This window comes from Schistocerca americana, chromosome 1 (genome assembly GCF_021461395.2).
Source record: "Schistocerca americana isolate TAMUIC-IGC-003095 chromosome 1, iqSchAmer2.1, whole genome shotgun sequence".
NCBI lineage: Eukaryota > Metazoa > Arthropoda > Insecta > Orthoptera > Acrididae > Schistocerca > Schistocerca americana.
Genome location: NC_060119.1, coordinates 226,179,029 through 226,193,577, shown reverse-complemented (window position 1 = coordinate 226,193,577; position 14,549 = coordinate 226,179,029). Strand labels below are relative to the sequence as shown.

Here is a 14,549-nt window from a genome sequence, read left to right as displayed (position 1 = left end):
GCAGCAAAAGGGAAGAAGAGACCAGTGAAAAGGAAACTAACACTGGAAAAAGAAGAGGATGCTGATAATCCATCATATGGGGCAGGAATGTGTTAAAAAACTTTGGAAGCCATTTCCCATAACTTTAAAATTTTCATCTTTGAGGAACATTTTCTCAAAAACTGCTAACAGTATATCAATGAAATTTATACACAATATTGTTTACTTCTTTTCCTTCATTTTTATAACACATTGTAAAAAAATTGTATAATTTAAGAGTTATAGGAGAAAAAGTGTAAAATTTCAGAGAAAAAAATAAGCGTCTGTTTAAAAAAATTGCAAAACAAAAACCAATAAATATTTCTTAATATGGCATAATAACTTAGATAAATATTCACTGAACATGTAGTCCAAATTTCAGAGAAATAGGTTTAATGGTTTTAGAAAAAATGTTCCTTCTATTTGCTAAAATTAACATGGAGGAGATGGATCGTTCCGGCTCCCCTGATTTGAGTCCAATAAATGTCGTTTTCGTACAAATGTAGACTATCGCGTTGGGTATATGCACTTCACCCGTAAAAGCATTTGAAAATCATCTTTCGAAGATCGCAATTCCTTCGAAAAGAATGGTTGAGGCAAGACCACCTACAATAAATGTATTTTAGGTGGCCTTGGTTGAGGCCACAAAGCAGGTTGAGATCACGTGACTTGAAGTGCCGTGACGTGATGGACAGTGTGAATTCGGTAGTGAAAAATAACTGACAATTTTTTATAACGGTTAAAAATAACTGACACTCCAAAATAACCGTCTGCCCTAGAGTGCGAAACCCCACGTTGTTTCCGTTCTCGCTTCTATGACGTGCCCAATTTCGTTCTACCGATTTTCGTGGTCGTATCGAGTTAGATTTCATCGAGTTGAAGCTCGGACTTAATTCTAACTACAGAGACATTACCGTCATTAACGCCCAAATATTAACGTCCTTTTACACTTTCCTACCATTAAACTTCTTCACTGAACTCAATGTTTGCGATTAAAAATCTGAACGCTTTTGTGTCTGCGAAGTACAATTTTATTTTAGTTTAACGGCTTCCGCATGTTGGTGATCCTGGTCTTGGCCACAGGAAAATAAACACAGCAAGGCTATTAAGTGTTTTGTTTTTATCTGTTGATTTCATGGATTGTAGGATACATATCATAACAACATTGTATTATGCTGTTGTCATATTTCCTTGGACCATCGCAGACGAGAAGTCGCAGAACCGAGGGACGTTTTAGTAGGTGAGACGGTGCTCAGTTTACTGGTAAGGAAATAAGGAATGAAAATAATTCGTAAAGGCAATCTACAATAGTTCACGTTTATTTACTGTACAGACATGAAATGTTATGGAGACATAAATATTGCACCATTTTGATATATCAGTAGATCATTATGAAGACGGATTCCCTTGGAGTACAACTAGCATCAGCTATTTTAAGAAACTATTCTAGTGCCACTCCACGCGGGCCATACGGCTCCCAGAATACTATTCTAGAGTATCTTTGGTACCATTTTCAGTATATTAAATGTTCCACTTCATTGCAGTAATCAAGCATTAAAGTAGTGTGCCGGAATACTATTTTCACCAATGAATTTTGCTATGAATAACCCAACCCCAACCAAAATCAATAGCAGTGTGTATAGCTACAACACTAGGAGAAAGGCTGATCTGTACTATGCTGGGTTAAGTCTAACTTTGGCACAGAAAAGGGTGAATTATACTCGCACATAAAACTTTGGTCACATACCAAATAACTTCAAAAGTCTGACAAATATCCAGTCATAATTAAAAACCACATTAAAATAATTTGTGAATGAGATCTTCTACTCAGTACGTGAATTTTTAGATATGAATTAGTAATAAGACAATTATTTGTAAAAGAAAAAAGAAGTTGAATTATGATGTAAACAAACTTTTGTTAAGCTGAAATGTTCCACATCATTATGAAGTGTCATAGACCCTATTCATGTACTATGGAACAAGCATTAATCTAATCTGATTGTGAAGACAGATAAATTTGTAGCATACTGTAGGGTCTACATTGGGTCGAAAGTAATAATTTGGTTGTGTGTTGGCAAAGCCAATGTATGTGAATGGTAAGTATAGGCTGTTTAGCACATTGACTTATAACATACTGTAATGTTAATATTTGGACCATATTTAGATGTACTTTGCCATATTTAATGCAATTTTCATCATAAAATCTGAAACTGCAAGGTAAATTCAGAATGTATATTGTATAATGGACTGGCCCCTGACAAGTATTTTGAAGAATGTTATGTACATACATTGCACATAAAATACGAAAAAAGCAAGGGCATGCACTTCATAACTTTTATTAGATATTGGAGTGTGATGGTGTCTCCTCAAAACCATGGTTGTGTTGGCAGATCATGACCTAGCCGAAGTTGCGGTTGACTTTGGAAATTGATAATTTTGTTGGAACCAATGCATAAAGCCGAAGTTGCGGTTGACTTTGGAAATTGATAATTTTGTTGGAACCAATGCACAAGCACTTACAAAATGAAGGTTGTGGAAATAGATCATCCTGCAGCTCAGCCCTAAGCCCTTGTTCAATCCATTTGTTTAACGCTTTTCACCATAAACAACAAAAGCTGGAAGAAGAATATAAAAGCAGTATTATATTATAGCCAAATCTCAGTCAGGCATTATGATGCATCTTATGTACTTAACTATGGAGCATGCAATTTAGCGGGTGGAGGCACTATGTAACACATATCAAAGCAGTCATAGGTGCTTAATTGATGTGGGGGAAAATACTGTAGTACAGCTTAAAAAATTTAGGTTCTGTCTCAGCTCAACAAAAGCGGAAGTTTTGTTTGATGTGTGTGTTTTTGTTTTTTTTTTTTTTTTTTTTTTCATTGTGATCATGAAAATTTAAAATTTTCATATTGATCGTTACTGTCCTTACATTTCATGGTGACCAATAGATTTAGGCAGGTCCACACACCATGTGTCAACATTGCCCCATGACATAATAATTTTGTGACATTGTAAGTGCACAAACAGAAATATAACACAACACTGACAATATTACTTTTGTGTCTATCTTAGTTTTTAGGGTGTAGGTTGTGGTGACAGGCTGATCAGTGGTGAAGTGCTGGATCTACCTTATGTTGAAAGCTGGCAATTGAGTTGTGGACTGGCCAAACATTGTCTAATGCTTCAGTTAGCCAATTTCACAATAATGTATTATTTTGGTACCCATTGCACCCATGTTTTGTGATTGCTCTATTCCACATAACTTATTTCACCAGTAAAAAGAAAGGGCGTGCCATGTTAAACTTCACCTCCTCTTTTCTTAACTAAATCATGAGTAATCCTTTTGTGCTGCTTCACAGTCTTTGCATTTGGTACTAATGTGCTGTAGGTCCTGTCTTTATCCGATATATGTTTACTTTCCTGCAATCAGTGTTCCATGACCATTTTAATTTTTTTCCTGGGCATTCTGCCTTACCATGAGGGTTTACACACAACACTTATTGATGGGCAAATGTGATAGTTTATGAGCTGTTGCAGGTTTCGAGTTTTACTATCTTAGACGAAGTGTGCACTTCAGGTGAATTTCTGAGAGCATGATCAGCTTGGTGACCATATGTCACATGAATGGAGGTAAATAACTTGCAAATATGAATAGCATTCACGGATAACATTCATTTGATATCATAAGGAGTTTCTATCTTGAGACATATGAAACTGTAAAAACAGTTCATTGAAACTGAGACTCGATGCACTTGCGTATTCATGTTCAACATTTATCAGTAAAATTAATTTTAGTAGAGTCCACCCCATTAGTTGAATGGTCAGCATGTTGGAATACCACGCACGGGGGCCCAGGTTCGATTCGCGGCTTGGGTGGGAGATTTTCTCCCCTCAGGGACTGGGTATTGTGCTGTCATCATCATCATCATCATTTCTTCCCCATTGTCGAAGCACAAGTTGCCCAATGTGGTGTTACACTCAATAAGACTTGCACTTGGGGGCCGAACTTCCTGCCTGGGAACTCCCGGCCACTGACACCGTAGCTCATTTCCATTGTAGCAGATCATTTTTTATACAAGTTGTTTCAAGTTCACACACAGATGGACAGTGTACATTCTTGAAAATGTGTACATTTTAACGTTTCTGTATATAATCTGCATTATTGGCTTGCTGCGTTTCTTACTGTCATTGAAGATACATTCTTTAAATATTGTCTGTTATTGCTTCTTTGATGTAAAAAATTGGACATTAGTAGAAAAAGACTACATACCCGCCTTACATTGCTTTTAATCTGAACACTTCATTCTTTGTCTTCCATTTTTCTTGTTTCTTGTAAATATTGCAAGTTACCCTCCTTTTCCTACAGATTACACCAATTTTCCTGAGAATTTCAAACAGCTTGCATCATTTTACATTGCCAAACACTTGTTCCTAGTCGACCAATCTTATAAATACATCTCACTTGTTCTTAAGTCATGTCTCCATTATCATGCACAATGTCAGAACTGCCTCTCTGGTGCTTTAATATTGTCTAAAGCTAAATTGATCATCATCTAACATATCCCTATAAGCAACTTGGATGCATGAGAGGTTAAGTTGATTGTGTGATAGTTCTCCCACTTAGCAAGGACAGATATTTTCAGGATTATGCTGGTGATATTCCAAAAGTCTGGTGGTATGTCTCTGAAACCATAGATTTTACAAACCTAGTTGTTTAGTTGCCACTTCCTACAATCGTTTTAGAAATTCTGAAGCAGTGTTGTCTGTGCCCTTCACCTTATTGATCCCAAGTCAGAAGCTCTGCTAAACACTGAGTCTTAATACTGGGTACTCTGTGTCTTCCATATTGACTCCCATTTCTTCTTCTATCACCTCATCAGACAGCTCTCCCCTCAGTGTACTCTGTACAGTTATCTGCTCTCTCCTTCATGTTTTACACCAGAATTCCTCATGCAGTCTTGATGTTGATGTCTTTGCTTTTAATTTCACCAAACATTATTTTGACCAGTCAATACGCTGAATCAGTCATTCCGAAACCCACTTTTTCCTGCATTTTTCATGCAGCCTTTTGCCATGGCCTCCAGTTTATTTGATTCTGAAGTGACTTATAATGCTATATCCCTGTCTTTTCCTGAACATTTTGTTCTTCCTTCTTCTGTCAATCAACTGAAGTATTTCTGCCATTACTAAAGGTTTCTTTGCAGTTGCCTTCCTTCCTTGGTTTGCTAGTCCTACTTCTATGACTGCTATTTATTTATTTTTAGAGGTGTTCATTCCTCCCTAACTAAATTGCTTATTGTGGCATTCATTGTCACACTATCTACAGTTTTAGAGAACTTCAAACTCACCTCATTATTCCTCTGTACTTCAGTATCCCACTTCTTTCTATTGATTCTTCTGGATGATTCTCTTAAGCATCAGTCTACTGTGCATCATTACAAAATTTTTATCTGAGTCTGTACCTGCTCCTATGCACACCTTAAATCCAGTATCTGAATTTGGAATCTCTGCCTGACCATGATGTAATTCAGCTGATATATTCCCATGTCTCCAGGGCTTTTCCAAGTAAACCTCCTCCCATGTGATTTATAAGGTGTGTATTCATTATTAACAAGTGAAATTAATTACAGTACTTTGTTAATGTTTCTCCTCTCTCATTCTTAACACAAAGCTCATATTCTCCCTTAACTGTGTCTTATATTCCTCCCCTGATTATAGTGTTACAGTCCCCTATGATTTTTAGATTTTCATCTCCATTTAGACACTGAATTACACATTCAATCTTCTCAAGTACTTTCTCTCTTGGTCTTCTTCTTGTGATGCCGGTGTGTATATGTGAACTATTGTGTTGATGTTGATTTGCTGCCTATTATGACGAGAGTAATCTTATTACTGAACTGGTCACACTGACTCACTCTCTGTCCTACCTCGCTCTTAATGAGGAATGTTACTAATGTTACACCATTTTGTGCTCATGTTGATAGTACCCTATATTTGTCTGACCAGGAAGCCTTATCTTCCTTTCTTTTCACTTCACTAAACCCCACTAGCTAGACTGGACCTTAGCACTTCCCTTTTCACATTTTCTATCTGCCCTGCCCTGTTCATGCCTCTGACATTTCACATTCAGACTCAAAATGTTCCCCTTCTATTGGTTATTGAGTATTTTTCTCCTGGAATCCTCCTGCATGGCAGTCCCTTCCTAAGCCCAGAGCAGGGGACTGATCTGGAATCCTTCGTCAATGCAGAGATTCTCATAACACTTTTTCAGTTACAGGCCTCATTTTGTGTGGATACACATTAGGCTTCTTTGACACAGTGGTTTCCATTGCCATTGATCAGTTCTGATTCTCCTGCCTTTTGGGGGTAGTTTCCTACCCAAGGACAAGGAGGTACCCGGAACCTCTGTCAGCTACTGTCCACTCTTTGACACAACCATTGGATGAAAAAGGATGACTTCTTATACCAGAAGTATTTGGACAACATTGCTTATGGTTTTTAGTAAAAATTTTAGCAGCGAGTGTGATCGAACCCTGGATGTTTTGATTACTGCTCAAAAATGCTACCCCTAGACTACAGTGGTTAATACTATTTTTTTAAGTTTCATGGTTAAGCATATTTCTTATACAGTATGAATTTTGAGAAGACTTTATATTTCCTGTATCAGAGTTAAAAAAATTTTATGTGAAAATAGTTAATGTTGATTGAGTTCCAGAGCTTTTATACATTGTAGAAATAACAGTGTGCAACACTGAAAGCTGCTGTACAGTTTGGGATTTTTTTTTTTTTTTTTTTTTTTTTATTACATGACCAGTAAATGTCACAGATACAGGGAAATTTTTGGGTAAAAAGTGATGTTGGAAAATTGTAGTCTGAATTTGTGTTGCTTGTATTTTACTACAGTTTTCCAATATCCTTTCTACCCATAAATTTTCCAGTACCCACAACATGTGTGCAACAGATACTGGAAAATAGTCTCTGAACAAAACTGTTACACAAAAAAGAATAAGTTGTACAGCAGATTCACATATTACAGACACCACTTCCCTATACACCAACAATCCCTCATGCCCAAGTTCTTGCTGTTATCGAACACTACCTCTCCCACTGTCCTTAATCCTCCAAGCTCACTACCTCATTCCTCATACACCCTACTGATTTTATCGTAACACACAACTACTTCTCCTTCAAAGGAGAAGTATACAAACAAATCTGTGGCACAGCATGGTCAGCCCCATGGAACCCTTGTATGCCAAACTGTTTGTGGGTCATCTAGAGGAAACATTCCTGGACTTCCAAAAACCCAAACTGCTGGTCTGATTCAGGTTCATTGAGGATACCTTCATGACCTGGACTCAGGGTCATGACACCCTACCCACATTCCTTCACAACCTCAATACCTTCTTTCCCATCCATTTCACTTGGTCCTCCTCAACGCAGTGTGCCACCTTCGTGGACATTGGTCACCACCTCTCTGATGGCTCCATCCACACCTCTGTCAACATGAAACCCACTAACCATTAACAGTACCTGCATGTCAACAGCTGCCATCCCTTCCACAACTATTCTCTCTCCCATACAGCCTGGGGACAGTATCTGCAGTGACAAGAACTCCCTTGCCCAGTATGCTGATCCTACAATGACCTTCACAGGCAGGTACTAGCTTCAGACCTAGTCCACAAACAGATTTCCCATTGCTGCATATCCCCAAACACACTCAATCCTCCCACCATCCCCAAGAACTTGCTAGAAAGTAGTGCCCCCTTCATCACGCAGTACCACCTGGGACTGGAACTTCTTTACCACATCCTTCGTCAGGGCTTTGATTATCTATCATCATGCCCTGAAATGACATTCTAGGCAAGGTGCTTCCCACCGCTCCTTAAGTTGTGTTCTCAATCATTCACCCAACCTCCAAAACATTCTAGTCCATCCCTATGCCATTCCCAACTGCTTACCACAGGGATCATATCCCTGTGGAAGACCTAGGTGCCAGACCTGCCCAAACCACCCATCGGGGACTTCTTATTCCAGTTCTGTCATGGGCTTATCCTACACCATAAGAGACCAGGCCACCTATGAAAGCATCCATGTCATATACCAGCTCTGCTGCAATCATTTTACAGCTTTTTATATTGGTATGACTATCATCAGCTGTCCACCAGGATGAATGGCCACTGTCAGACAGTGGCCAGGAGCAAAATGGAAGATCCTGTGGCACAACTTACACTCAGTTGCAACATACTTGATTTCTATGATTGCTTCACAATCCAGGCCAACTGCATCTTCCCTTCCACCACCAACTTTTCTGACCTTTACAGATAAGGATTATTCTTACAACACATTCTCTACTTCTGAAATCATCTCAGTGTCAACCACTAGTAACCTATGGCCCCACAACCTCCACACAAATTTCTGCCCCGTGTGTTACATCACCACCTCCCAATTCGTGTCCCTTCAACCTCATAGTGCACTGCTTCTGCCAATGCACCTACCAGACATTTCCCCTTCTCTTCTCCTCTCCTTTTCTGCACTCCCACCTTCCTCCTACACTATCTCAACACTGTGCCTGGCAGCCTTGTCCTGCCACCATGTAGTCCTTGCACACTCCTCCAAACAGTAGTGACTTCTCTTCTCCCCACCCATCCCACACCCCACTCTGGACTGCTGCCTCATTTGATGAAACACAGTTGCATTCTAGTCATAGTTAGCAGTCATCTATGAGTGAGGTGTGCTTACTTGTGTGAAAGTGTAGGTTTTCCTTTCTGAAAAATGCTTTGGCCAAAAGCTTAATGTCCTTTCATTGTTCCTGCTTGCAGCTCAGTGTATCATTTTTATGGTGATTAGTTGTCTATCCTTTTCATAATATTGTTGATATTGAAAAATGTCATTTCTACAACTTTTGATGCAATGTTTAATAAATAAATAGTTTGAAAGCTCCTGACTGTGCAGGTTTTAGTAGGACATTGTGGAAGGAGGGGGGGCTCAATTCAGTGTTCATTTAAAAGCCTTGATGCTTTATGAAATACCAGCATATAGCTTGTGAAGTTGTAAATTCTTAGTGTTAATATCTTTCTTACCATAAGTCCAGTTATTAGCACTTGTTTAATTTTAAGTTCTGTAGGAAATAGAAATTCTGGTGTGTCATACCAAGCTCTCCAATCTGTGGATTAGACATACAACTTTCAGCACATCTCCTCCTACTTGACTCCTTTCCATCTCACATAGTTAATTCCCATTGCTACCATTAACAGTGTTTGACCAAATGAGTTACATCTTTTCATTGGACAGATATCCTGTGACACTCAGTATTTACTGTTGCAGTGATGTGTGTTATTTTTTGCCCTTACTGTTATTACTTGTTATTAAACTATACCTGTTTTTATGTTTCAGGTAACTGAAAAATGACTGATGCCAGTGAATGTGTATTTAAAAAGACAAACTTCAAAAGGAAAGCAGTGCGGGCCAGGAGAAAGAGTTCAGATTCCTCTGATAGCAGTGAACAAGTGGAGATTGTCAAAAGGCAGAGAAGGACAGGGAAAGAAAATCCCCTTATACAAAAGACAAGCTTACAAAAAACCACAAATGTCTGTAAGGAAGAGAGCGATAGTTCAGATGAAGGAGATGCTTTGACAGTTTCTTATCGTTCAAAGCGAAATGCTGATCGAGAAGGTCCACAGGACATGGGAGCAACAGCAATTCTAGAAATAGAAACTGAAGTTGATAAAGATGCTCAAGCTATCTTTGAAAATGCAGTTCGTATTAATAAAGAACTGAAAGGAAAGGAAGATGATAAGGTTTACCGAGGTTTAAATAATTATACTCAGTTTTATGAAAAGAAGGACACTGCTCAGGGCAACGCAAGTAGTGGAATGGTTCGCAAAGGTCCTATTAGAGCACCTGCTAACCTTAGGGCAACTGTAAGATGGGATTACCAACCAGACATTTGTAAAGATTATAAAGAAACAGGATTCTGTGGTTTTGGTGATAGTTGTAAGTTCTTACATGACAGATCAGATTATAAGTATGGTTGGCAGTTAGAACGTGAAATGCAGGAAGGTACATATGGTGCAACAGATGATGATCCTCATCAATATGAAGTAGATTCTGATTCAGAAGACCTCCCATTTAAGTGCTTTATTTGCAGGGGATCATTTGTGAATCCTATTGTCACAAAATGTAACCATTATTTTTGTGAGAAATGTGCCCTAACACAGTACAGGAAAAGTACACGATGTTTCATTTGCAACAAACAGACAAATGGTGTTTTTAATCCTGCTAAAGAGTTGATAGCAAAATTAAATGCTGAAAAGAGAAATACTGAAACAGCACATGCGTGCCAAAACAGTGATTCTGACTAAACTGTAAAAAGAATTATTACAGGTATTATTACAGAACACATTTATGGGACCATTATTGCAAAAATTGAAAATTAAAGTTTTTCAGAGGTTTCATTTGTTTGTCTGCTACAATAACAGCAAGTAAATATATGTGAATAATGGCATACAAACATCATGATAGGTGATAAGGTATATACATTGTGACTAGGCTAACAGTGCTAGCAACAATTGTATAAGGTGACACCTGGGAGCAATGTCCATGATTTTGTGTTATGAGAATAGAACTAACGCAGGTTTATCTTGCTCTTCATCTGCGTGCTTATTGGAGTACTAAGATGAAATGAACAAGTCACTTAACCTCCTCCAATCCTTTTTTGCAGATCTCTTTTTTATATGATTTACTTGTTGTTACGTATGTGGTGAAACTGAGTACTGTTCTGATATCAGTAAAGGTGATTAGCATTCACAGTTATGGTAGACGTTGATGCCCATGCATCAGGGTCCATAAATGCAAACGGTTTTTATTACATCGATATTCTTCAACTCATTTAACCAGGTTTTGACATAACTATAAAGATCAGAGAATTGTAATCATTTCCACTTTATTTTTCCATTGTAGCTGCTGAATGTAGAGGCATTGGTACATAAATGTTTTTGTTTTGTGAACTTTACTTTTAGTAACTGTGAATAGTATAGTTCATTTCTTCTCCTGCTTTCTTGTTCACACAACACAGTCAAACACGACCGTATTATTGTGCACAAGACCTCTCAAGTCCTAGAATGGAACTGTATTCCGTACAGTTACAGTGTTAGTTTTACTTTAAAGACAACTCCACATGCAGACACAAACTGTGTTACTTATTCTTTACATGTACATTGTAAAATATTGTTCCACAATAAAAATGATGTAATAAAAGTATGTGACCTATTCTGTCAGTTGATTAATTAATTAAATAATTATGTGAGTAACATATTAACAATGAAAGTAACAATATTGTGTTAGGTTATTATTCAGTAAGAGCCATAATTTTGTTATTTTTGGGTGATCTACAATACCATTATCCACTTCATTTGAGAAAACTAAAGAGTAACAATTTTGGACTTGTATAGAATTGACTTCATATCTATTATTACATACGGCTGGTCACTGAGCAGACTGTAGGCTGATACAGCTACAAAGACAAATAGTGTCTAACGAAAATCAGCTTTGTAAGTTGGAAAGTATAGTAAAAAAAAGTTAAAGGATGCAAATTGAAATTTATCACAACATAAAGCAGAAAAGGCTATAGAATAAATGACGATGCAAAAGGGCAGACAAACTGAAGTATAGATGAGAATAAAGAAGAGGAAAGGAAATATGAAAAACAAGACTTAGATAGACTGCAAAAGTCAAGTGCTTGTTGGAAAACTGATTCGAATGTATGGAATTAGCAAGCACTTGGGTAGGAAGAGCTGGAAGGTTATAAGAACAAGTTAACAGAAGTAACAAGAACTTCTTAAATGATTGTGCAACAGTTGTGGTTATCCTACTGGCAGGTACTGGCAGAAGTAAAGCTGTGAGTACCGGGCGTGAGTCGTGCTTCGGTAGCACAGTTGGTAGAGCACTTGCCCGCGAAAGGCAAAGGTCCCGAGTTAGAGTCTCGGTCGGGCACACAGTTTTAATCTGCCAGGAAGTTTCATATCAGCACACACTCCGCTGCAGAGTGAAAATCTCATTCTGTAGTTATCCTGTTCAGTTTTAGCCATTCCATAAAAATATGGTCATGGAAAAAAATTGCTGCATATGAAACAATACAGGGTCTATCTCAGTGATGTGATGAAGAGTGAGTTAATGCTTCCTCTGACATGTCATTCTGATAAATTAACCCTCACCTATCTTTAGTATTCAAAAATTTTATATTTCTGATTTATCTTTATAAGACTCTTGTGGTCTACCTTGGGCTATAGCAAGTAAAATGTACATTGTTGTACCTGTAAATGAGGAGACAAATTATGGTTTTGTGTAACAGAATAGAGTATGATTATAATAGAGGGAAACATTCCACGTAGGAAAAATATATCTAAAAACAAAGATGATGTGACTTACCAAATGAAAGTGCTGGCAGGTCGACAGACACACAAACAAACACAAACATACACACAAAATTCAAGCTTTCGGACAAACTGTTGCCTCATCAGGAAAGAGGGAAGGAGAGGGAAAGATGAAAGGATGTGGGTTTTAAGGGAGAGGGTAAGGAGTCATTCCAATCCCGGGAGCGGAAAGACTTACCTTAGGGGGAAAAAAGGACGGGTATACACTCGCGCGCACACACACACACATCCATCCACACATATACAGACACAAGCAGACATATTTAAAGACAAAAGGTTGAAATGAAAGTGAAAGATAAAAATATATGGGGAGAGATAAGGGTGAACTAGAAAGTAACTGGAGATCTGATATGAAAAAAGGTGAAAAAGTGTTGGTTAAGTTGATCCTGTGGTGAACTTGGGTTGGTAGACAGCGATGTGCATGAAGGTTAGGTGGTTGTGTTGCCGCTAAAACACGTTAAAGGACGGAGAAATTCGGGAAAATTTCAAAAAAACGTGTAAATGTATTAAAAGGAGTGGTGTTGTGGTGAAAGATTACGAAAATGGGGCTAACAATTGTCTGACGAAGAAATAATGACGTTAAAACCTGTGGGGAGCGGCTAAAAATGATCAGTGATGTGCGAAAAACGGAAGTGGAAATAAAGTGAAAGTTATTAGAACTAGCCGAAATGGTTGTTTAATACGTGAAAGCAGCTGTTATTGAACTAGAAACGGTGGATTTTATAGCAGCGGTAGTGTTGACAGCGGAAAATAAAATTTTTTTGTTATGGTTTGTAAGTGGGTTACGTATTATTGAGTATATATAGGCGGGAAAATTGTATTACGGTAAAAAGGGGAAGGTGAATACAAAGTGAGACTACTGGTAAAAACAGAAAGAGAAAATAAGACGACAGGAAAGATTTCGAAATGCAACAGCGACAATAACAAACGTAATTGTTGGGTTCAAATTAATGATATGGTTATAATAGAGGGAAACATTCCACGTAGGAAAAATATATCTAAAAATAAAGATGATGTGACTTACCAAATGAAAGTGCTGGCAGGTCGACAGACACACAAACAAACACAAACATACACACAAAATTCAAGGCTTCGCAACAAACTGTTGCCTCATCAGGAAAGAGGGAAGGAGAGGGAAAGACGAAAGGATGTGGGTTTTAAGGGAGAGGGTAAGGAGTCATTCCAATCCCGGGAGCGGAAAGACTTACCTTAGGGGGAAAAAAGGACGGGTATACACTTGCGCGCACACACACATATCCATCCACACATATACAGACACAAGCAGACATATTTAAAGACAAATATGTCTTTTGTCTTTCATTTGGTAAGTCACATCATCTTTGTTTTTAGATATAGAATAGAGAATGAGATAGATAAATGGACATAGTTGGAGAAGCAGTCACTGTGCTTAGTATTATGCCAGAATACCACTCTTTCTTACTTAAGAGAAAGAATGCACCCAAAAATTTGTTGAGACTACATGGTACTAGCCTGCACACAAGGTGTGTGTTGATACTATTTATATTTGCTATATGCTGCACTATTTGTGCGATAGAGCATATCAAGTGAAATTAATGGGCAAAACACAGGAACCAGTGTGGCATAAGGAGCAAGGTTTGAAAGGGAGTAGGTGAGGGACCACAATGAGGATTCCATCTTGAACTCTGTGACCACTGGATGTATGAGGTTAACCAACCCCCACCCTCCACTTATATCTTCCTATCCCACTCCCAACCCACCCCACAACCTCAGGGCAGCACCAAGACCATGACATTTATTTATTTCTTTACACGTCAAGTCCCGTGGGACCAAATTAAGGAGTAATCTCCAAGGCCATGTAACGTGTCAGTATATAAAATTACAACATTAAAGTAATAACAGATAGAAATAAATGTATATGAACCTGAAAAAGGTCCATAAGTTTAAGTAAACACAATCAAAAATACAATAGGAATCAGCTTAATTTTTCAAGGAACTCCTTGACAGAGTAGAACAGAAGGAGTGACCCAAGAGGGAACTCTTCTGTTTCAAGTTGAAAGCATGTGGATTACTGCTAAGATTTTTGAATTCGAGTGGTTGCTTATTGAAAATGGATGC

The 14,549-nt window shown here is 38.1% G+C and overlaps 1 protein-coding gene across 2 annotated transcripts; it reads left to right on the top strand.

Annotated features, from left to right (window-relative positions):
- The first annotated feature begins 702 nt into the window (after nucleotides 1–702).
- On the top strand, nucleotides 703–11,289 carry LOC124621695 (E3 ubiquitin-protein ligase RNF113A). 2 transcript variants are annotated; one of them, XM_047147162.1, is made up of 2 exons: nucleotides 703–1,258; nucleotides 9,415–11,289. In XM_047147162.1, exon 2 carries the CDS (start codon nucleotides 9,426–9,428, stop codon nucleotides 10,380–10,382), a length of 957 nt encoding a protein of 318 aa, XP_047003118.1. In that variant the 5' UTR covers nucleotides 703–1,258; nucleotides 9,415–9,425; the 3' UTR covers nucleotides 10,383–11,289. The 2 variants fall into 2 exon arrangements, with proteins under 2 accessions (XP_047003118.1, XP_047003116.1); XM_047147160.1 differs by having other exon boundaries at nucleotides 704–1,281.
- The last annotated feature ends 3,260 nt before the right edge of the window (nucleotides 11,290–14,549 follow it).